Genomic DNA, 22306 nt, shown 5'->3' on the forward strand with positions numbered 1-22306 from the left:
ATTTTATAACCTTAATGGTATATATTTCACTGCTGGAGAGCCTTAAGAGTTTTGAGATACTGGTAATTAACCAGATTTCAACAACTGCCAGTCAGTCTTTCTCTCTCTCTCTCTCTCTCTCTCTCTCTCTCTCTCTCTCTCTCTCTCTCTCCCCCCTCTCGCTCTCCCCATCTCTCTCTCTCTCCTCTCTCTCTCTCCCCCCTCCCCCCACACCACTCTCTCTCCCCCCATCTCTCTCTCTCCCCCCTCCCTCTCCCCACCCACATCTCTCTCTCTCTCTCCCCATCTCCCTTCCCTTCTTTTAATTCAGTCTTTAACAGTGAATTAAAGATATTCCAATTACACGAAGCAAAGCATGTCAATTGCATAAAGGTCCATCTACAGACAAAAATAGAAATCAAGAAGTTCTTCACTCTCCTTCCGACAGTACTCATTTTGCCCACCCACCTTCCCAGTTATTCTAACTAGATTTGTTATCATTTTCCTATTTCTAGAAAGCCAAAAGAGAAGAGACAAAAGAGCAACTAGAACCTGGTGACTTGAAAAGAGTTAATTAAAAAATCCTACTTATATCTGTTAAATGTACGTCTGTGTGTGTTTGCCAAATGCATGTATTCTGAAAAAGTCTTGTTGAAACATGTACTGCCTAGCCCTGGCTGGTGTGGCTCAGTGGATTGAGTACTGGCCTGTGAACCAAAGGGTCGCTGGTTCAATTCCCAGTCAGAGCACGTGCCTGGGTTGCAGGCCATGTCCCCAGTTGAGGGTGCTCGAGAGGCAACCATACATTGATGTTTCTCTCCCTCTCTTTCTCCCTCTCTCCCCCCTCTCTAAAAATAAATAAAATCTTAAAAAAAAAACAAAAAACGTACTGCCTAAATGTATGGAGACCAGCATTACATAGAACATTTTTTTTTAAAGGCTCAGGGAAAAGATTGAAGCAAATAGTTCCGTTTTATAATTTTATCATACAGGTTCTTCTTCATATGTTGTTCAAACTGAAATTTGAAATTCTTTTAATGACTTTTTATCCTCACTAAAAATCTTAACTGCTTTGCTCCTTGTTCATTCAAAATTGCCTGAAAACCATAACACTTAAATGGTGGCAGGCTTTATTTCAAATAAATTCGCCATGACAAACTGCTTTACTGGATTTTTCCACCTGTGGCAGCTGTATCTATTAAAATGTGGCTTTCCCTACTGAAAGATGAATTTTACTTAAATACAGCTTTATATTTTATATATTCAGCCATGACTTGAGGAAAATTTTCTCCTTTAGAAATGTTTGTTACTATTTAAAAAGAAAATAAAACAAAACTAAATTTATAACATCCTGACTAGAACATACTGATTCAAAAGCTCAGTGTTTCTTCATGAGGGATTTTTCAGTCTTTATGACAGGCAGAAAAGGGTCCTCCAAACCTAGTAAGAAAAAAAAATCTGGTAGCTTTTCATTAAAAAGAGCTAATTTCCTTTACATGGCTACTAGTAAAACTGAAAACTTAAGCTTATTTCTCAGAAGTCCAAGAATAAGAAATGTGTGTAAAGCCAAGTCTTTCACACAAAAGTAAAACCAGTGGAAACCTAGAATGCTATAACTAGATATGCAGAGCAGAACATTAAAAGATCTTTATCTTACCAAAAAAGGAGCAGAATCGTATGAAAGACTTAGGGCAAATTTATTCTGTATAGCATTCACTTAAAATAATTTTTTAATCATTTAAGAAAGGCCTTATATTTGTTAAACACCTATTATGCACCAGGCATTGTGTGATACAACAATGAGCAAAAGAACATATGGTCCCTCTTCTGTGCAGCTTATGGTATCTCTGAGGAAATAGTTCACGGGCATTTTTTTAAACCTCAATTTCAGGTGTTATCCTCAGTGACTTAGGTGAATATGCAAATGACTGCACATTACCCTCATGGATCAACCCTATTCTCATGGATTAATTGTCCATTGCTTTTTCACTTTCTTATATTCCAAGGAACTTTAGCCATTGCCATGGCCACAACCTGGAGCTTGTCACCACATAGAATTTCTTTACTTCTGAAATGAGTCTTCAACCACACCTCTCATCTTACCAGGTCTCTCAAACCTTCAATTCTAAAACACTTGTTTCCTTGAACATACCTATACTTCAACCTATCCACCCTTTCTTGGTTTCATTTCCTTCTCAATCTATCATGTCTAGACTTACCACATCCATTATTTCAACCAGTATATTATCCCCTCTCCTGTCTCTTAAATAACAACTATTTAGTAAGCACTTATGCTGTGTGACTTTGGGTGCACTATTTAATTCTGGGCCTCAATTTTCTCGTGTATAAAATAAAAAACAAATCACAGTCATAGGTTGAGAGGATTACATGAGATAATGCATCTAGAATACATGGCACTGTACCTGGCATACAGTAAATGCTTATTTAATGTTTGCTGTTATTATTATTAAGACTATATTCCAGAGAATACCACACACTGTATGGAATGAGCAACTACAAATTAATGGTTTCAGATTCTCATTGGACCCTTAACACTGTGATAGTGTGACTTTTAAAATTGGCATTGACTATATGGACACATATACTCTCTCTCCACTATTTCCATTTCCCACAAATAACTTCGAACCTTCATCACCATCCACAAGTCCCCTATCCTATCATCTCACTTCTTATTAATAGACCCCCTAACTTCCTACACTCAAGAACACAGATTACTTGCTTCATGAAATTCCTCCTCCTCCTATTTCAATAGAGGATATAGTTCTCTTCATGTTGAAGAGAAATATTAGCTTCCTAATTATGCTTTCCCTCCAGAATCCTAAGAAACATCATTCAACTTTTCATCTTGTACCTCTTCAATTCTTCCCTACTAGTTTTCTTCTATTTTCATATGTGCTCAAATATTTCATTCTTTGGGAGGGAGGTGGGGACTAAAACTTTATTTACTCATATAATTAGTACTTCATTTTTCTCAAACTCTCTCAGCTATGCTTCTTTTTCTTTAAGTATATTTTATTGATTATGCTATTGCAGTTGTCCCAATTTTTCCCCTTTGTCCCTTTCCACATGGTACCCTCTTCCCTCCAGCAATCCCCCCCTTGGTTCATGTCCATGGGTCGTGCATGTAAATTATTTGGCTTCTCCATTTCCTTTACTGTTCTTAATGTTCCCCTGTCTATTCTGTTACTACCAAATTGTATTTCTTAATCCCCAAACTTTTTCTCCCCATTGTCTCCCTCCACCCACTTCGCTGATAACCCTCCAAATGATCTCCATATCTATGACTCTGTTACTGTTCTAGTTGTTTGCTTAGTCAGTTTTTATTAGATTCAGTTTTTGATAGTGAATTAGTCATTTTAATGTTCATAGTTTTGATCTTCTTTTTCTTAAATAAGTCCCTTTTAACATTTTTCACATAATAAGGGCTTGGTGATGATGAATTCCTTTACCTTGTCTGGGAAGAACTTTATCTGCCCTTCCATTCTAAATGCTAGCTTTGCTGGATAGAGTCATCTTGGTTGTGAGTCCTTGCTTTTCATCATATTCAATACTTCTTGCCAGTCTTTTCTTCCCTGCAAAGTATCTTCGAAGAAATCAGCTGATAGTGTTATGGGAATGCCTTTGTAGATAACTCTTTTCTCTTGGTGCTTTTAAGATTCTCTTTAACCTTTGGCATTTTAATTATGATGTGTCTTGGTGTGGTCATCTTTGGGTCCAACTTGTTTGGGACTGTCTGTGCTTCCTGGGCTTGTATGTCTATTTCCTTCACTAAATTAGGGAAGTTTTCCTTCATTATTTTTTCAAATAAGTTTTCAATTTCTTGCTCTTCCCCTTATCCCCTGGCATCCCTATGATTCAGATGCTGGCACTTTTGGAGACGTCCCAGAGTCTTCTCATTCTCTCCTTGTTTTAATTCTTGTTTCTTCATTCTGTCCTGGTTCACTGTTTATTTCTTCCTTATGCTCCAATCATTGATTTGAACCCTGGCTTCCTTCCCTTCACTATTGGTTCCCTGTGGACTTTTATTTCCCTTAGTGAAGCCTTCATTTTTTCCCTTGTGTTTGCTGTTCTCAATGAGTTCTCTGAGCATCCTTATCACCAGTTTTGAACTCTGCATCTGATAGGTTGGCTATCTCCGTTTGCTTAGTTCTTTTTCTGGAGTTTTGATCTATTCTTTCATTTGGGCAATATTTCTTTGTCTCCTTAATTTGGCAGCCTCCCTCTGTCTGTTTCTGTGTATTAGATAGAGCTGCCACCTGTTCCATTGCAGAGGGTGAAGCCTTAGGTATTCATCAGTGTGGAGCAACCCATTTCACCACTTTGTGGTGCTATAAGTGGGGAGGGGTAAGAGAGGGAACAGTGCTGCTTGCTCAGCATTCTCCCCTTTTTTAGTCACTTCACCCACTTACCGTATGCAACTGGAGTCCCTTTAGTTGCTGTCCTGGCGATGGCTCCTAGAGTGGGTAGGTTCGCCTATGTTCTAGGACTGTAGGGGTCCTCTAAAGGGACTATCCTGAGACAGGTGGTTTCTTCCACTGCCCCAACACCCACTGGTTTTCACAGCCAGAAGCTATGAGGCTTTATTTTCTTGGCACTGGAACCATGAGCTGCATGGTCTGGCCTGGGGCTGGGATTGCTCCCCAGGTGCCCCTCCTGGCTTTTATCTGCCACACATTAATGTGGGACCAGCTGTTCTGCTGGCCGCAGCCACTGCCTTGTCACCACCACCTTGCCTCACCATACTGTGTCCCCTCCACCCTGGCTCTCCATGTCTGCTCCTTCTTCCCGACCGGATGAATATTTCTTCTTTAAATCCTTGTTTTGTTGGACATCCATACAGTTCAATTTTCTGGCAGTCTGGTTGCTCTCTGTCTTGAGGTTAGTTGTGATCCCTCTTATGGTTGTGCAAGGAAGCATAGCAAGTCTACCTATGCCTCCATCTTGGGTGGATGTCCCTCAGCTGTACTTTTTAAAAAAATATTTTACTTATTTATTTTTAGAGAAGGGAAGGGGGGGAGAAAGAGAGGGAGAGAAACATCAATGTGTGGTTGCCTCTTGCACACCCCCAACTGGGGACCTGGCCTGCAACCCAGGCATATGTCCTGACTGGGAATCGAACTGGTGACCCTTTCGTTCACAGGCTGGCACTCAATCCACTAAGCCACACCAGCCAGGGCTGAGCTATACTTCTTAAACCTCATTCCTCATTCTCATTCAACTCCTTGTAGCATAGCTTCTTTCCTTGACACTTTCTTGTAGCCAATGCCAAAACTAATGGATATATTTTAAAATGAAACATTTCAATCAGATAAAGAATAACACCCAGTTTTATCATATTTTAATTTCCCCCCTTATTTGCTCCAGATATTTTAATTTTAAAAAATGTCACAGGGAAAATTTAAACTCACTTTGTACCTCATTCCTTTCTATTATTCCCCAGATTTAAATTTGGTGTTTACTATTCCCCTTGAATGTTTTTATATTCTTACTGCATATGCTTTTATCCATAACAATATATAATATAGCCTTGCATGTTTTAAAGACTTTATATAAATGGTATATTGTATGTATACTTCTGCAACTGTTCATTCAAAATTTACAAAATTTATTCTTTTTAATATAAGAAGCTGAGTTTATTCAATTTCACTTCTGTATTGTTTTATCATATACCATGATTTATTATTTTGAGTATTGTTAGCTATTATACTATTTTTCATTTTTCAATATCATGCACAATGCAATAGCATACACATAAAAATTACTTTGATGTCTTCTTGTGCCCATCTTCTAAGGTTTCCTTAGAGATGAAAAGAGCCCAAGAGTATGCTGACCTTCAACCTTACTACATAGTGACAAACTGCTATCCAAAATAGTTGTACAAATTCATATTTAACATCAGCATTGAATAAGAGTTCTTTCTTCACATTCTTGCCAATATTGAAACTTCTCAGATTAAATAATTTTTGATAGTCTGATCAATATAAAATGTATCTCACTGTTCTAATTTACATTTCCCTGATTATTAAGAAGGCTGACCATTTTTACTTATTATATATTAGCCATCTACGAGAGTTGGCTGCTCGTTTCCTTTGTCCATTTTTCTTCTGTCATTTGTCTTTCACTTGTTCAGCTGTTGAAGTTCTTTGTGTGCTCTGTACAGTAAGACTTTGATAGTTAATGCACTGGAAATATCTTCTAGCCTATGGCTTGTCTTTTAAAAATATTTATGGCTTAATTTGTGGCCCTAAGTTTTACATTTTAAGATATAGAAATGTGTCAATACCCTAATTTTTTATTTTGCTTGTGCTTTTTGTATTGTTTGAAAAATTCCTCTCATACCTGAAGAAACAAAGGTTTTTCTCCTATACATTCTTCTAAGTATTTTAAAGTTTTTCTTTTTCACATTTAGAAACTGGTTGTTTTTTTTTTCCTTTTAGGAACTATCTGGAATAAATTTTTATGTATGGATAATCATTTGACCCACAACCACACATTGAATAGTCCATTCTTTTTCCGTTGATTTCTAATACCACATATGCTATATATTTAAGGATCCATATAAGCACATATCTATTTCTGGGTTTTCTATTCTGACCCATTGATCTATTTGTTTATATACTGTCTTAGTCTGTTTCAGACTGTTATAACAAAATACCAGAGACTAGATGGCTTAGAAAGAACAGACATCTATTTCTGGAGACTGCAAAGTCCACAGATCAAGGCGTCAACAGATTCACTGTCTCTTGAGATCTGCCCTCTTTTTGCTATAATCTCATATGGCGAAAGGGGCAAGGTAGCTCTCTGGGGCCTCTTTAATAATGGCACTAATTCTCTTCTTCAGGACTCCACCCCCAATGGCCTAATTACCTCCCAAAGACCCCCATCTCCAAATATGATTGCATTGGGGATTAGAGTTCAACATACAATCTTTTGGTGGGGACACAAACATTCAGTCTACAGCATACATCTACGCCATACATTCATTTTTTTTTTTTTTTAATCCTCACCTGAGGACATTTTTCATTGCTTTTTAGAGAGAGAAGAGGGGAGAGAGAGAAACACCAATGCAAGAGAGAAGCATTGACCAGCTGCCTCCTGCATGTACCTGAACTGGGGATTGTATGGGCCTGGACCAGGAATGAACCTGCAACCTAGGTATGTGCCTTGATTGGGAATTAACCTGCAGCCCTTTGGCTACAGGATGATGCTCCAGTCAACTGAGCCACACCAACCAGGGCCTATACCATACTATCTTAATTACTATAAAGTAAATTTTTATATCCAGTATAGAAAGTCCTTGTAGTTCTTCAAAATTGTTTCTGCTGCTGACATTTTGTTCTTTATTTTATTTTTTTAACAATTTATTTAGAAAAACTCCAGCTAGATTTTATTTACTTATTTTTGGAGAGGGGGGAAGGGAGGGAGAAAGGCAGAGAAACATCAATGTGTGGTTGCCTCTTGTGCGCCCCACCTGGGGACATGGCCCGCAACCCAAGTACATGCCCTGACTGGGAATTGAACCAGCGACCCTTTGATTTGCAGGCCACCACTCAATCCACTGAGCCACTCCAGCCAGGAAGACATTTTGTTTTTTAATGTGAACTTTTAAATTTAAGTCCAACTGAAAAAAGAGAGACAAACAAACATACTGGTAGAATTTTGATAGAAAAAGCAGTGATAATGTTCCTAAAATTTCATCATTAAATATACAGGTTTTTAGAAGGTTCTTTGATAGCTACCTTTGATCAGATTAAGGAAGTTCCCTTCTATCTCTTTAGTTTTCTAAGAGTTTCCTTGCTGGTTTTATTGTCAGGATATCACTATGACTTGGATAAGAAGAAAGTAAGGAAGAGTGAGGATTTTAAAAGCACCAGATTTCTGGACAAGTTGAGTGGATGGATGGAGATGTCATCATCAAGAGTTTGAGAGCCATACGAAAAACAGACTTATAAGGGAAGATGGTGTGTTTGGTTAAATCTGAGGTACTGCTAGGACATTCAAATGAAAATGTCCCAGAGACCTGTATTGTCCGATATGGTACACCCTACTCACATGTGGCTACCGAGCACATGAAATGAGGCTAGTCCATATGAGATGTGCTGTAAGAGTTCACAATAGATTTAGAAGATTTAGTATAGAAAATAAAAACTATTTCATTAATATTTTTCATATTAGTTACATGATTAAGTGATATTTTGAATATACTGGGTTAAATAAAGGATATTAAAATTAATTTAAAATTTTTAATGAGGCTATCAGAAATTTTTTAATTACATATGTGACTCATTATATTTCTATAGAACAGCATTACTACAGGCACTTGGAGATGCAAATTTGATATTCATGAAATATCTCTGTAAATTATAATCTTATAGGTGAAGCTAAGGCCATAGGTGTAGATATATCTGTTCTTGAAGTATGCTGAGTGAGAAAAAGACTACTGCATCTAAAATACAATTGGACTTACAAAACTCCATTTACCAACAGCTTTTTAGAAACATATGTTTGCAAGGTAACAAACACAACCATAATATAAATACTGAGATTCTGTGTTCCAATGAAGCCAGACCACAGCTCACAGTTAAAAAATAATAATTCTAGGACTATTACTTTAATTGAATGTAAGCTTTGTCTTTACTTCTATAAAATTTGTACATACATTCAAAGGAGCTGGACAAATAGCCCCACATAAACCAACCTGGTGAAAAGGATCATCTCTATATTCTTTTTTCACACATGGATTAACATGAGGATTTTCCATATCTGTCTCACTGGTACAAGATGATCGGCATTCTGCACAATGTAACAAGTCTTCCCATAATACATCTTCTGTTTCAGATTCTGGCCTTGTACTCTCAGAATCCTGTCTGGAACTTGAACAGCGAGAGCTGCAACTAGTACCCGATTTAGGAGCATCCTGAAATTAAGATATTCTTTGACATTAATACAATTTATGTACCCTTTCCAACTCAAAATATTCTATTAAACCATATATTGCTACTTTTTGCTAAAAAAACAAATACACTGTCAAATGACAATGAAACACAGTAAAACATTAAAAATACAAATTAGTTTTTAAGAAGTAACAAAATTTCCTCATATCAAAATTTATTTCACATTTCAGCTCAAGTGTTATTTTGAATGCAAAGACTGTGCCTTCTTTCTCTTAAACTTTATACAAAGTTCAGAATTCAGGTAAGCAAAGACTAGCCTAAATTGATAAGGACTGCATAGTCACCCACTGTAATAGATGTGTTAATTGGAGTTTTCTTAGTTTTTTTTAGCATCAATAGATTTCATGTATCATTTTTGTTTCTCAAATGGCAAGTTCTATAAATTGACATAAATTAACAAATAATCTCTACCACAAAGAAAAATGCCAATTCATATTTCTGAGAACGTCTATGATATAAAAGTGAAAAACTAAAAGACACAAGTTAAATAATTTCTAATCAATTTATTTTAATTCCAAGGAGTTTTTAATGTACAAAATAGTTTAAAGTAAAATTTTTATTTAAATGAATTCAAAATAACTTGTACTGAATAAAGAATGATAATAGCATCCTTATAGCTAAGTATGTTGAAGTTTTAGATTTGTTTTTAGCTATTCTGTCATACAATTTGTCGATTCTACCTTTAAAATGTTTTATAATTATTTCTTTCTCTTTTCCATGTTATCACCAGATATCTTCATACTTTGTTTGCTATAAGAGCCTCCTAACTGACCCATATCTAAAAGGCCTTCCCTCTTTCCAGATTAACCTTTCCAACATACAGCTGTTCTTCCACTTTTCTGACCAAAATCGTTCTGTGGCTTCCTCCTGCTGCTCTCCCAGATAAAGTTCAAATTCCTTCACCTAGCATGCTTGTTGTCAAATGGCTACTTTTGGACTTTGTTTTCCACTTCTCTGTACCGCAGCCTTCTCCTCCAGTGACAGTGGGCTATTCTCCAACCCCAAACACAGCTTGTTCTTTGCCATTCCAGCCTCTGATTATGTTGCTACCTCTCATTATGAATTCTACTCGCCTTTAAAGCATACTCAACAAAGTGTCAGGAAATTACCATCTCTGCCCCTTTCTAGATGGCTTACCTTACTTCTGAGACTTAGTTTAGTCATCTGTTGATACCCAATGGAATAAATCTACCTATCTTAAAGAGATATTGAAAATTAAATGAGCACTATAGCTTTTAATACAAACCTGTACAAAGCTGGGGCTCGACAAATGTTAGTTTCAAGTATTCTATTTAGAGTGAACACTTTGTCCTTGATGTAATTATTATATTCATTTGACAATAAATTTTGTTTTGCTATCCAGCACCTACATTATCTGTGTTAATTAAATGTTCATGTATTTCATATTTTCAAACAAATTAGAACTCTCAAATATACCATATGTACATCAAAGACAGAGACCATCCTTACCACAGGTAACAAAATGAAAGAATAGGGCACCATGTGTATTTACTGTGAAAGAATATTTGTGGGAGGGTTGTTTGAGAGGGAAATAAAATTTAAAAAAAGAAACTAAGAAAATGAATAAAGAAATAAAAAGAAAAAATATTGCAAAAAAAGGGTAAAGATCAGTGTGCTGTTTTTTGTTTTGTTTTTACAAAAATCCCTCCAAGAACATTTCAGATTCACTGTCAAGCAGAATACTTGAAGCATAAGCAGTTTCATCACAATAGTTTTCATAAGATAACAGGCACAGAATGTATTAAGCAATCAGTAATTGCCAATTTAAGATTTTTGATAAAGCTAGCTTATTATCTATTACTAATTTCTGACGCAGACTTGCTAATCAGATACAAAAATAAGTAACAGATCAAAGGCCTGATGACTGTTTAACTGAAACTAATGGGTGATTTCAGGAATAAGAAAATATCTATAATTCTTTATAAAAGTATTTTGCCAAATACTGATTAATAAGTGGGACCATTTATAAATGTATAATGTAAAAATTATTGCCTATAATAGCTTACATTTCAAATAGTATTTTACCTGCAATATTTAGGTGATTAATGGCCACTCAGAATTTTATTACAAACTGCTGAATAAAGACTAAAATTAGGAAATTTTAGAATTGAAGAAAACAGCTCAAATTAATAGCTCATTTAATTTAATTTGCTTTGCTAATTTCAAATCTTTAGAAAGCTAAAACAGCATAATCAAATTAAGAGGATTATTTATTTGAAAGGAATAAGCATTTATAACGAGTGCTTTGTGTCAGGCAATTACGCATAATCTTATTTAATCCTAACAATCTGATGCTGCTGCTTCCTTCTCTCTCCATTATATAGGCAGAATCTGAGACTCAGAGAACTTAAATAATTTTTCCAAAGCCACTTAGTTTGATTCCAAGCCCATAGTTTCTTCATTGTTTTCCATCAAATGCTACCTTTATTATATGAAAATCTTATCTATAATAGGGAATAAAAATTAAGATACTTGTAGAGTTAAAGCAGGAAAGAGTAGGAAATATGAAAATTGCTTATAAGAAGCTATCATAATTCTCAAGGATACCTTCTATATCCCAGATAATCATGTAATTCCACCACTTCCCAACAGGTAACTAGATGAAGGCAACCAGATATAGTAGATAATAGAAAAAGGCAAGAAACTGGGTAAGGAGTGGGAGGTGAGGGGTGATAGAAAGGGGTTGGTTGAGTAAAAGTCTACACATTGAAGGACAAGATCACCACCTCATCCTCAACCCCCTTAGTGCCAAACACCATGGTAGCCTACTATAATATCTGGCACTCTCATAGACCAAAGACTGGATGATTTTTCTTGAAAAATGAAATGCCCCTAAAAATGTAGATCTACAGATAGTGAGGCTTACATAGTCCCACCCACACACAAAGTGCTTCCACAAATAATTTGTGCCTCACCCTTAAAAAATATTACCAGCAATTTGAAAAGAATATGGTAATATATACATAAAGATACAAAAAAACACTACAGATTTTGTTTCAGTTTTACTTAAAGTGTAAAATATACTTTGAAGTTGGTTTGACTTGAGTCAAAATATTTTGGAACTGAAATGCAGCTTTTTAAATATTCTAGTCTAAAGTTCCTTATCTTACATATGAAGAATTTGAAGACCAGATTTTATTTTTCTGTAATCTTTTATATCATTAAAAAATGATTTGAAACAACTAATGCCTCCTAGCTAATTATCAGCCTTACTTAAGCATGAAATCTAGAAGATTTTAAGCAACATATGTATTTAAAAGTTAACATTAGCAGATAATGTTCTGCCCTTCAAGAATCTCAATAGTTCAAAACACAACTGCAAACCCAGAACAGTAAGGATTATGGAGTGAGAAAAGGATCTGTAAAGCCAAATAATTTATTCTATGGAAAAGTGGAGATCTACACAAGGTCCTGAACGCCTTACAGGACCAACTGACTTCTATTCGTAGATTAAGACTTTGGATTTCACAAGCATGGTTATCCAGTTTTGGAACAGGAAACAGTAGTATACCAGACCATGTGGGTGAAGAGGCAATAAGCAGACACACTGGCATTAGTGTCTGTAAAATGGCAGCTACTGGGAGAAGACAAATAGCCAGTCACCAGAAAAATTAACTAGAGATAAAAACACAGAGAAGAACATATAAAGAACAAGTAACTCTTCACTTCTTAAAATCCTCAAGGTATTTATATTCCAAAAGAGCATATTTGATTTTTCAAAAGTTTAACTCTAAATCATTAACAAAAAATGCTACTGTAGTAAAAAAAAAACCCCGAAGAACAGAAAAAGTAATTAATTTGTCTTGAAGCTAGATAATGAATTGTTCTGTCTTTAGAATAAAAACTGAAAACATAATTGAATAAAATTCTTTTTCTATTTAAATCAGTGGTTCTCAACCTTCCTAATGCTACAATCCTTTTAATACAGTTCCTCATGTTGTGGTGACCCCCAACCATAAAATTATTTTCGTTGCTACCTCGTAACTGTAATTATGCTATTGTTATGAATTGTAATGTAAATATCTGATATACAGGATGTATTTTGTTACATATTGAACATAATTAAAGCATAGTGATTAATCACAAAAACAATATGTAATTATATATGTTTTCCAATGGTCTTAGGCGACCCCTGTGAAAGGGTCATTCAACCCCCAAAGGGGTTGTGACACACAGGTTGAGAAGCGCTGATTTAAAGTTTCAAGAGATATTATAAGTTAGAAAAGTTTGTTTAGAAAAAAACAAACATTAATAAAAAATAGAATCAAAGAAGAAAAAAGGCTGAATTTAATAGTATGGACAACTTAATAACTAGTGACAAGAACATAAAGAAAGTCACTTAGAATAATAAATTTGCTATAACAAAGTAGTTATAAAGCCTTTCAAATTGTGGGAAAGACTAACACAGGAGATCATAGACTGTCTCTCCAGGATGGGCGTCTTTAAAAGTAAATAAGAAACTGAATGTATGTCTTCATAAATTATATACAAAATGAGTATAAATGTGTGGCTATTTATTATGTGTATAATAACACATAAATCTAAAACCGCTATTCTATAAATCCAGATCATATAACAATAAGATATTGATTCTAATGGGAAATGTTATTTTAATAATTATATTCAATTGTTGAAAGAAGCTGTAAATTAAGAACATATTTTATATATATATATATATATATATATATATATGTAAGGCCAAAGTATATACCTCATTAGGGTAATGTTTCTTATAATGGTGTGACTTCCTATTCCGAAGAATGCTCTCAGAAGTCCTGTCCACATGCCGGCGTAATGGGTATCCTGTTTCAGGACCTTCTTCACTGGAGACTTCATCAGAGACATTTGTTCTTGTCCTTTGGGTATCCTAAAATGGAAGTACAAAAAGAGGGTTATTGCTAATTTCTGACTTACCTTGTAGTTTTAAAAATGCAAAATTTAAAATTATACATACATACAAAAGGGGGACCCAAAAAATGGAATTATCTTCTGGAGGGTACAGGCTTCCCCTGCTAGGTCAGTGGTCTAGGAACCCATCTGTATTAGTGTACTGGCTGGCACTGTTGTGAGAGGCTGCATTCAGCTTCAGTGAATTCTTTTTGAAGACTCAACAAGTTTCATGGTGGGTGATTTATGAGTGCACCTGTCCACACCACGTTGAGTGTTGAGCAGTTTTTGATCCAAAATGGCATGACTCCTATGCTCCACCCTCCCTTTTCACCCGATCTTGTCTGGAGTGACATTTTTGTTTCCTGGATGAAAAAGGGCCTCATGGGAAACATTTTGCCAATGTGGAAGAAGTGAGACAAAAAAATGACAGAAGCACTAAAAGGCACCAATATGCCGCATTCAAAAATTGTTTTGAGCAGTGGAAAAAAAGTCTCTTAAGTGTATTACATCAAATGGAGAGTAATTTGAAGGTGACTGAAGTTTTAAAATATAAGAATAAATACACAGTTTTTTATAAATAAATTCCGTTTTCTTGGGTCCCCTGTTATACATACAGCTTCAAATACCTTCAAAAACGTTAAAGTGATTAAGTACCACCAGATTTTCTGAAAAAAATATTTTAATCAGTGACTATATTGGCATTTTAATTTTTTAAAAAATTTATTGTTTTCCTATTAATTTGTCCAGCTTTTTCCCCCAGTGTTCACCCCCATCAAGCCCACCCCTTTTCTCACAGTAAATCCCCACCTCATTGTACATCTGCATGGGTTATTTATACTAGTTCTTTTACTAAATCCTTCCCCTACTTACCCCTCTTCTCTGCCCCCCTGGTAACTGTTAGTCTATTCCTTGTTTACATGCCTTTGTTTCAAATTGCTCGTTTGTTTGTATTGTTCATTAGGTTCCTGTATTAGGTGATATCATATGGTATTGTTCTTTCATTGCCTGACTTATTTCACTAAGCATAATTCTCTCTAGTTCCATCCATGTTTTCACAAATGGTAGGAGATCCTTCTTTCTTTCTGTTGCATAGTATTCCATTATGTAAATGTACCACAGAGTTTTGATCCACTCATCTACAGATGGCACTTAGGCTGTTTCCAGCAGTTGGCTATTGTAAATAGCACTGCTATGAACATAGGGGTGCATAAATTCTTTTAAATTGAGATTTCAGGATTCTTTGGGTATAATCCTAGTAATGGAATTAGTGGTTCAAAAAGCAGTTCCATTTTTGTTTTTTGAGGAAATCCCATACTGCCTTCCATAGTGGCTGCACCAGTCTGCATTCCCACCAACAGCGCAATAGGGTTCCCTTTTCTCTGTGTCCTTGCCAGCACTTGTTGTTTGTTGATTTGTCGATGATGGCCATTCTGACTGGTGTAAAGTGGTATCTCACTGTGGTTTTTATTTGCATCTCTCTGATGGCTAGTGATGTTGAGCATTCTTTCACATGCCTATGGACCCTCTGTATGTCCTCTTGGGAAGTGTTTGTTCAGATCTTTGCCCGTTTCTTAATAGGGTTGTCTGTCTTCTTGGTGTTGAGATGTATAAGTTCTTCATATATTTTGAAGATCAATCCCTTGTCTGAGGTATCATTGGCAAATATGTTTTCCCATATTGTTGGTTCCCTTTTCATCTTGCTGACGTTTTCTTTTCCGGAGCACAAGCTCTTTAGTTTGATGTAGTCCCATCTGTTTATTCTTTCCTTTATTTCCCTTGCCTTAGGAGATATATTAGTGAAAGTATTGCTCCGTGGGATAGCTGAAATTTTCCTGCCTATGTTTTCCTCTAGGACTTTCATGGTGTCATGGCTTACATTTAAGTCTTTGATCCATCTTGAGTTTATCCTGGTGTGTGGTGTAAGTTGGTGGTCTAGTTTCATTTTTTTGCATGTCCCTGTCCAGTTTTCCTAGCACCATTTGTTGAAGAGGCTCTTCTCACTCCATTTTATGTTTCTTATCCCTTTGTCAAATATTAGTTGACCATAAAAACCTGGGTTTATTTCTGGGCTCTCTATTCTGTTTTATTGATCTACATGTCTGTTCTTATGTCAGTAGCAGACTGTTTTGATTACAGTGGCTTTGTAGTATAGTTTGATATCAGGTATTGTGATTCCTCCTACAGAGTTTTTCTGTCTCAAGATTTCTGTGGCTATTCGGGGTCTTCTTTGGTTCCACATAAATTTCTGAAGTATTTGTTCTAGGTCTGTGAAATATATCACTGGTATTTTAATAGGGATTGTGCTGAATCTATAAATTGCTTTGGGCTGTAGGGACATTTTATGGATGTTGATTCTCCCCATCCATGAACATGGTATACACTTCCTTTTATTTGTATTTTCCTTAATTTCTTTCTTCACTGTTACATAGTTTTCCAAGTAAAGGTCTTTTATCTCTTTAGTTAAGTTTATTCTTAGTTACTTTATTTTTCTTGTTGCTGTAGTGAATGGGATTTTTTTCTAGTTACTATCTCTGATCTTTTATTGTTGGTGTACAGAAATGCCCTCGACGTCCAGCCAAGATGGAGGCGTAGACAGACACGAGGCGTCTCCCTCCACAACTAAAAAGGAATACAACTATCTCAAAACTGGAAACAACCAGAAGTTCCAGAAAATCAAACTGCATGGAAGTCCAGCCATCAAAGATATAAAGAAGAAATACTCATTCAGACAGATAGAAGTGGTGGAGCAAGGGAGGAGAGAACATGGTGTGGTGGCAGCAGCAGTGGCAGGCTGGCAGAAAGCAGTCACACATTTTAAGTCAGGAGGGACACCTGGGGAATGTTCCCAGCTCCTCAACGGACCTCGCAGCTCACAGTCCCAGCATCGTGGAAAATCAAGCCTCATTGCTTCTGACAGTGCAGACCAGTGGGGGTTGAGGTGGAGGCAGAAACTGCCAGTCTCAGCAGATTCTGCTTGTTTAAAGGGCCCCGATGGTCCTAGAATGTCCACAGACCCACCCTCTCTGGGAACGACGGCCAGGGCAGTAGCTAGAGGGGCGCCAGTCCAGTGCGGAAGTGGGAGAGGTGCCTGGAAAAGGGGCAAGTGCTGAGCAGGCAGCATTGTTCCCTGTCGGACCCCTCCCCCACATACAGTGCCACAACGTGGTGAAACAGGTCGCCCTGTACTGACGAATCCCTAAGGCTCTGCCCCTTACAACGTAACAGGAGTGACAGCTCTACCTGGGATGTAGAGGCAAACAAACACAGGAGCCTGTCAGAATGAGGAGACAGAGAAGTATGGCCCAAAAGGGGGAACGGGTCAAGGTTCCAGTGGGAGAACTAAGCAAGGAGGAGATAGTCAACCTCACAGATGAGGAGATAGACAACCTAACAGACACAGAATTCAAAACACTGGTGATTAAGATGCTCACAGGCTTGACAGATATGCTTGAGTATGGCAAAGACATAAGAGAAGAAGTGAAGGCTATGCTAAGTGAAACGAAAAAAACAATCCACAGAAAACCGATGAAGGGAAGAAAATCGGTGTTCAAATCAATGATTTGGAACATAAGGAAGAAGAAAAGTCAACCAGTGCAGAATGAGGAAGCAAGAACTGAAAAAAATGAGGAAAACTTCCCAAATTTTGCGAAGGAGATGGACATACAGGTCCGGGAAGCACGGAGGGTCCCGGGAGAGCTGGACCCAGAGGGGACCACACCAGGACGCATCATGATTGAGATACCAAAGGTGAAAGATAAAGACAGAGTCCTGGGGGCAGCAAGAGAGAGGTAGAGAGTTGCCTACAGGGGGTGCCTATAAGACTATCATCTGATTTCTCAGAGGACACTTTGCAAGCAGAAAGGAACTGGCAAGCAGTATTCAATGTGATGAAAAACAACCTACAACCAAGGTTTCTCTTAACCAGCAAAGCTATCATTTGAAATACAAGGGCAGATGAAGTGCTTCCCAGACAAGGTGAAGCTAAAGAAGCTCATCATCACCAAGCCATTTTTATATGAAATGTCAAAAGGACTTACTTAAGAAAAAAGAAGATCAAAACTGAACACTAGAATGACAACAAATTCACAACTATCAACAATGGAATCTAAAAAATGGAAACAAAAGCCAACTAAGCAAACCAGAATAGGAACAGAATCATAGGCATGGGGATCGTTTGGAGGGTTACCAGCTGGGAGGTGGGAGGGGGAGAAGTGGGGAAACGGTGCAGGGACTAAGAAGCATAATTGATTGGTACAAAATAGACAGGGGGGAGTTAAGAATAAAATAGGAAAGGGTGAGGCCAAAGAATTTATATGGACGAACCATGGAAATGAACTAAGGGGGGTTAGATTGCTGAAGGAAAGGGGGGTACTGGGCAGAGGGGAGCCAAGGGGGGAAAAAATGGTACTGTAACAACATAATCAATAAAATATACTTAAAATAAAAAAGAAATGCCCTCGATTTCTGAATATTGACTTTGTACCCTCCTATTTTGCCAAATTCACTTATTATGTCGAGTAATTTTTAGTGGAGTCTATAGGGTTTTCTATGTACACTATCATGTCATCTGCAAATAATGACAGTTTTACTTCCTCTTTTCCAGTATGGATGCCTTTTATATCTTTTTCTTGTCTGACTGCTCTGGCTAGAACTTCCAACACTAGGTTGAATAGAAGTGGAGAGAGTGGACATCCTTCTCATGTTCCTGTTCTCAGGGGGAATGCTTTCAGTTTTTGCCCATTGAGTACGATGTTGGTTTACAGGTTTCTCGTATGTGGCCTCTATTATGTTGAAGTATGCTCGCTCTATTCCCAGTTTGCTGAGTGTTTTCATCATCAAATGCTTTTTCTGCATCTATTGATATAATCATGTGATTTTTATCTTTCATTTTGTTTATGTGGTGTATTATGTTTATTGATATGCAAATATTAAGCCATCCTTGCATCCCTGGGATGAATCCCACTTGATCGTGGTGTATGATCTTTTCAATGTGTTGCTGGATCCGGTTTGCCGATATTTAGTTGAGGATTTTACCATCTACGTTCATCAGCGATGTGGCCTGTAATTTTCTTTCTTTGTTGTGTCTTGACCTGGTTTTGGAATTAGGATAACATTGGCTTCAGAGAAAGAGTTTGGGAGGCTTCCCTCGTCTTGGGCTTTTTGGAATAGTTTGAGGAGGGTACGTGTTAGTTCTTTCCTAAATGTTTTGTAAAATTCACCTGTGAAGCCATCCGGTCCAGGGCTTTTGTGTGTCGGAAGTTTTTTGATTACTGCTTCAATTTCACTCTTTGTTATTGGTCTATTTAGGCTTTCTGCTTCTTCTTGCCTCAGTTTTAGGAGATTATGTTTCTAGAAATTTGTCCATTTCATCTAGGTTTTCAAGTTTCTTGCCATATAGTTGTTTGTAGTAATTTCTTACAATCCTTTGTACTTCTGTGATACCGGTTGTGTTTCTCCACTTTCATTTCTGACTTTATTTGGGTCCTCTGTCTTTTTTTCTTGATGAGCATGGCTAAAGTTTTGTCGATTTTGTTTATCTTTTCAAAGAACCAGCTCCTAGTTTTATTGATCGTTTGAATTGTTTGTTTAGTCTCTATGTCACTTAATTCTGCTCTGATCTTGATGATTTCCTTCCTTCTACTCACTCTGGGTTTTGTTTGCTGGTATTCTAGTTCTTGTAGCTGTAGGGTCAGATTTTTTATTTGAGATTCTTCTTTCCTTTTTAGGTAGGCCTGTATTGCTATGAACTTTCCTCTCGGGACTGCTTTCTCTGTGTCCCATAGGTTTGGGGCTGTTGTGTGTTTATTATCATTTATTTCCAGAAACTTCTTGACCTCTTCCTTGATGTCATGTTAATCCATCCATTATTTAATAGCATGTTATTCATTCTCCATGAGTTTGAATGTTTTTGAGTTTTTTTCCTTGAGGTTGATCTGAGATGATGCTTGACATAATTTCATTTTTCTTGAATTTGTTGAAGCTTGTATTGTGTCCTATCATGTTGTCTATCTTTGAAAATGTTTCATGTGGACTTCAAAAAAATGTATATTTTGCTTCTTTGGAGTGAAAAGTTCTATATATATATATATATATATAGCAATTAAGTCCATTGAACTAGAGTGCTGTTCAATGCCTCAACATCCTTGGTGTTTCTTTGCTTCAAAGATCTGTCCATTGTTGACAATGGAGTGTTAAAGTCCCCTACTATGAGTGTGTTGCTGATGATATCCTTCTTGTAGTCTTCCAAATTTTTCCTTATATATTTGAGTGCTCTACGTTGGGTGCGTATGTTTACAAGGGTTATATCTTCTTGATGGATTATTCCCTTAAGTATTATGAAATGTCCTTCTTTGTCTCTTTTTATGGCCTCTGCTATGAAATTTGTTTTGTCTGATATAAGTATTGCTATCCCAGCTTTTTTTTTCATGTCCATTTGCTTGGAATAATTTTTTCCATCCCTTCATTTTCACTCTGTGTAGGTCTTTTGTTTTTAGGTGTGTCTCTTGTAGACAGCATATATGTGGGTCATGTTTTCATATCCATTCCACTACCCTATGTCTTTTCATGGGAGTATTTAATCCGTTTACATTTAAGGTTATTACTGACAGGTATTTATTCATTTCCCTTTGTACCTGTGTTCCTCTCACTCCCTCTTTTTCTCCTTTTTCTCAAAGCACTCCCTTTAGTATCTCTTGTAATGCTGGTTTGGTGGAGATGTATTCTTTTAGTCTTTCTTTGCCTGGAAAACTCATTTCACCTTCCGTTTTGAAAGACAGCCTTGCTGGGTAGAATAGTCTTGGTTGTAGGTCTCCGTTTTTCATTGCTTGAAATATTTTTTGCCATTCCCTTCTTGCCTGTAGTGTTTCTGTTGAGAAATCAGTTGATAGCCTTATTGGAGCTCCCTTGTATGTTATCTGCTGTTTTTCTCTTGCTGCCTTTGGGATTCTCTTTGTCTTTGAATGTTGCCATTTTAATTATGATGTGCCTTGGAGTGGGCCTTCTTGGGTCATCTTCATTGGGACCCTTTGTGCTTCCTGGACTCATGAGACGTTTTATCTCTTCCTGTTCAGGAAGTTTTCTGTCATTAGTTTCTCAAACAGGTTTTCTATCCCTTGTTCCTCTCTTCTCCTTCTGGTATCCGTATGATATGGATATTATTGCATTTTATGTTGTACTGCAGTTCTCTTAAACCCTTTTCATTCTTTTTTAGTATTTTTTCATTTTGTTGCATTGTCTGGGAATTTTTTTCTACATTGTTCCCTAACTCACTGATCTGATCCTCTGTTTCATTTAGCTTGCTTTTGATTGCTTCTACTGTGGTCTTCAGTTCAGAAATTGTATTCTCCATTTCTTCCTGGTTCTTATTGATAGTTTCTATGTCCTTTTTCATGCTGGTGTAGTTCTCAGTAAGTTCCTTGTAGCTTCCTGGAAGTTTTTTGTAGTTCCCCTGGAGTTCATTGTAGTTTTCTTTGAGTTTGTTGAGTTTATTGAGCTTCCTCATTACCATTGTTTTGAATTCCATGCTTGATAGCTTGCTTGCCTCTATTTCATCTATCCCTCCTTCTGTGGATTTCTCCTTTCCTTTTGGTGGGGTGTTGTTTCTTCTCCGCATTATAGGTGTCTGTTCTTGTTTGTTTCTTTTTCTTAGATTGATCTGCATTTGTTTCCTACCTTTGTGGTGTGATCTTCTTTGGTAGGAATCCTGTGTGATTCAGTGGTGCAGACTCCTTGATCTCCTTAACTTGATGCTCTTGGGATGCCTTTTATACGGACTTTATAGTAGTATTTTGGTTTTGGTTGTTGTTGTGTTGCTCTTTAATGGGTCCTTCCCTTAAATTAGCTGAGAGTCACTTTGCCTACTGCAGACAGTTGAGCTGCCCCTGGCTGATGCCTCTTGGAGGGGAGTATAGTAGTCCCTCGCTATATCGCAGTTCACTTATCGCGGCCTCACTGTATCAGCAATTTTTAAAAATATTATATTTAATTATCGCAGATTTTTCCCTATATCATGGGATTTTGCAGTACTGTATACGTATGTTGTTAAAGTTATATAGGTTTAAGAGTGTAGAATATGTTTAAGAACATAAGTCGTCTTAAAGTGTGGAAAAGGTTAATAAGGGACTGGGAATGGTTTATAAGTGTGTGGGAAGGGTTTATAAAGCCTTAAAATATATATAAATACTAAAATAAATGTAAGGTTCCTACTTCGCAGATTTTCACCTATTGCAGGGGGATCTGGAACGTAAAACCCATGATAAGTGAGGGAATACTGTAGTCTGCTTAAGTGAGGGCTAGGGCGCTTCCCCTGTGCTGGTGGGCGGGCCGGGGGCGTTCCCCAACGCTGGCTTGGCAGGCCTGTGGCCCAGTAGTGTTCCACTGCTCTGGAGGGTGGGTGGGCCAGAAGCCTTCTTCCACGCCAGAAGGTGGGCTATGCGGACCGG

At 37.1% G+C, this 22306-nt stretch overlaps 1 protein-coding gene across 3 annotated transcripts in view; it reads right to left on the reverse strand.

Moving 5' to 3' along the window:
* The window catches only part of PHTF2 (putative homeodomain transcription factor 2), a 147648-nt gene that overhangs the window by 17574 nt on the left and 107768 nt on the right, over window positions 1–22306 (reverse strand). For all 3 annotated transcript variants that reach the window (XM_090287302.1, XM_090287300.1, XM_090287301.1), the window contains 2 exons: window positions 13687–13842; window positions 8699–8917 (listed from right to left, as the gene is read on the reverse strand). In XM_090287302.1, coding sequence (XP_090143428.1) covers window positions 8699–8917; window positions 13687–13842 — 375 coding nt within the window. The remainder of the gene's footprint in view (window positions 1–8698; window positions 8918–13686; window positions 13843–22306) is intronic.

This window comes from Furipterus horrens, unplaced genomic scaffold, assembly GCF_987537825.1.
Source record: "Furipterus horrens unplaced genomic scaffold, mFurHor1.1.pri manual_scaffold_9, whole genome shotgun sequence".
Lineage (NCBI taxonomy): Eukaryota > Metazoa > Chordata > Mammalia > Chiroptera > Furipteridae > Furipterus > Furipterus horrens.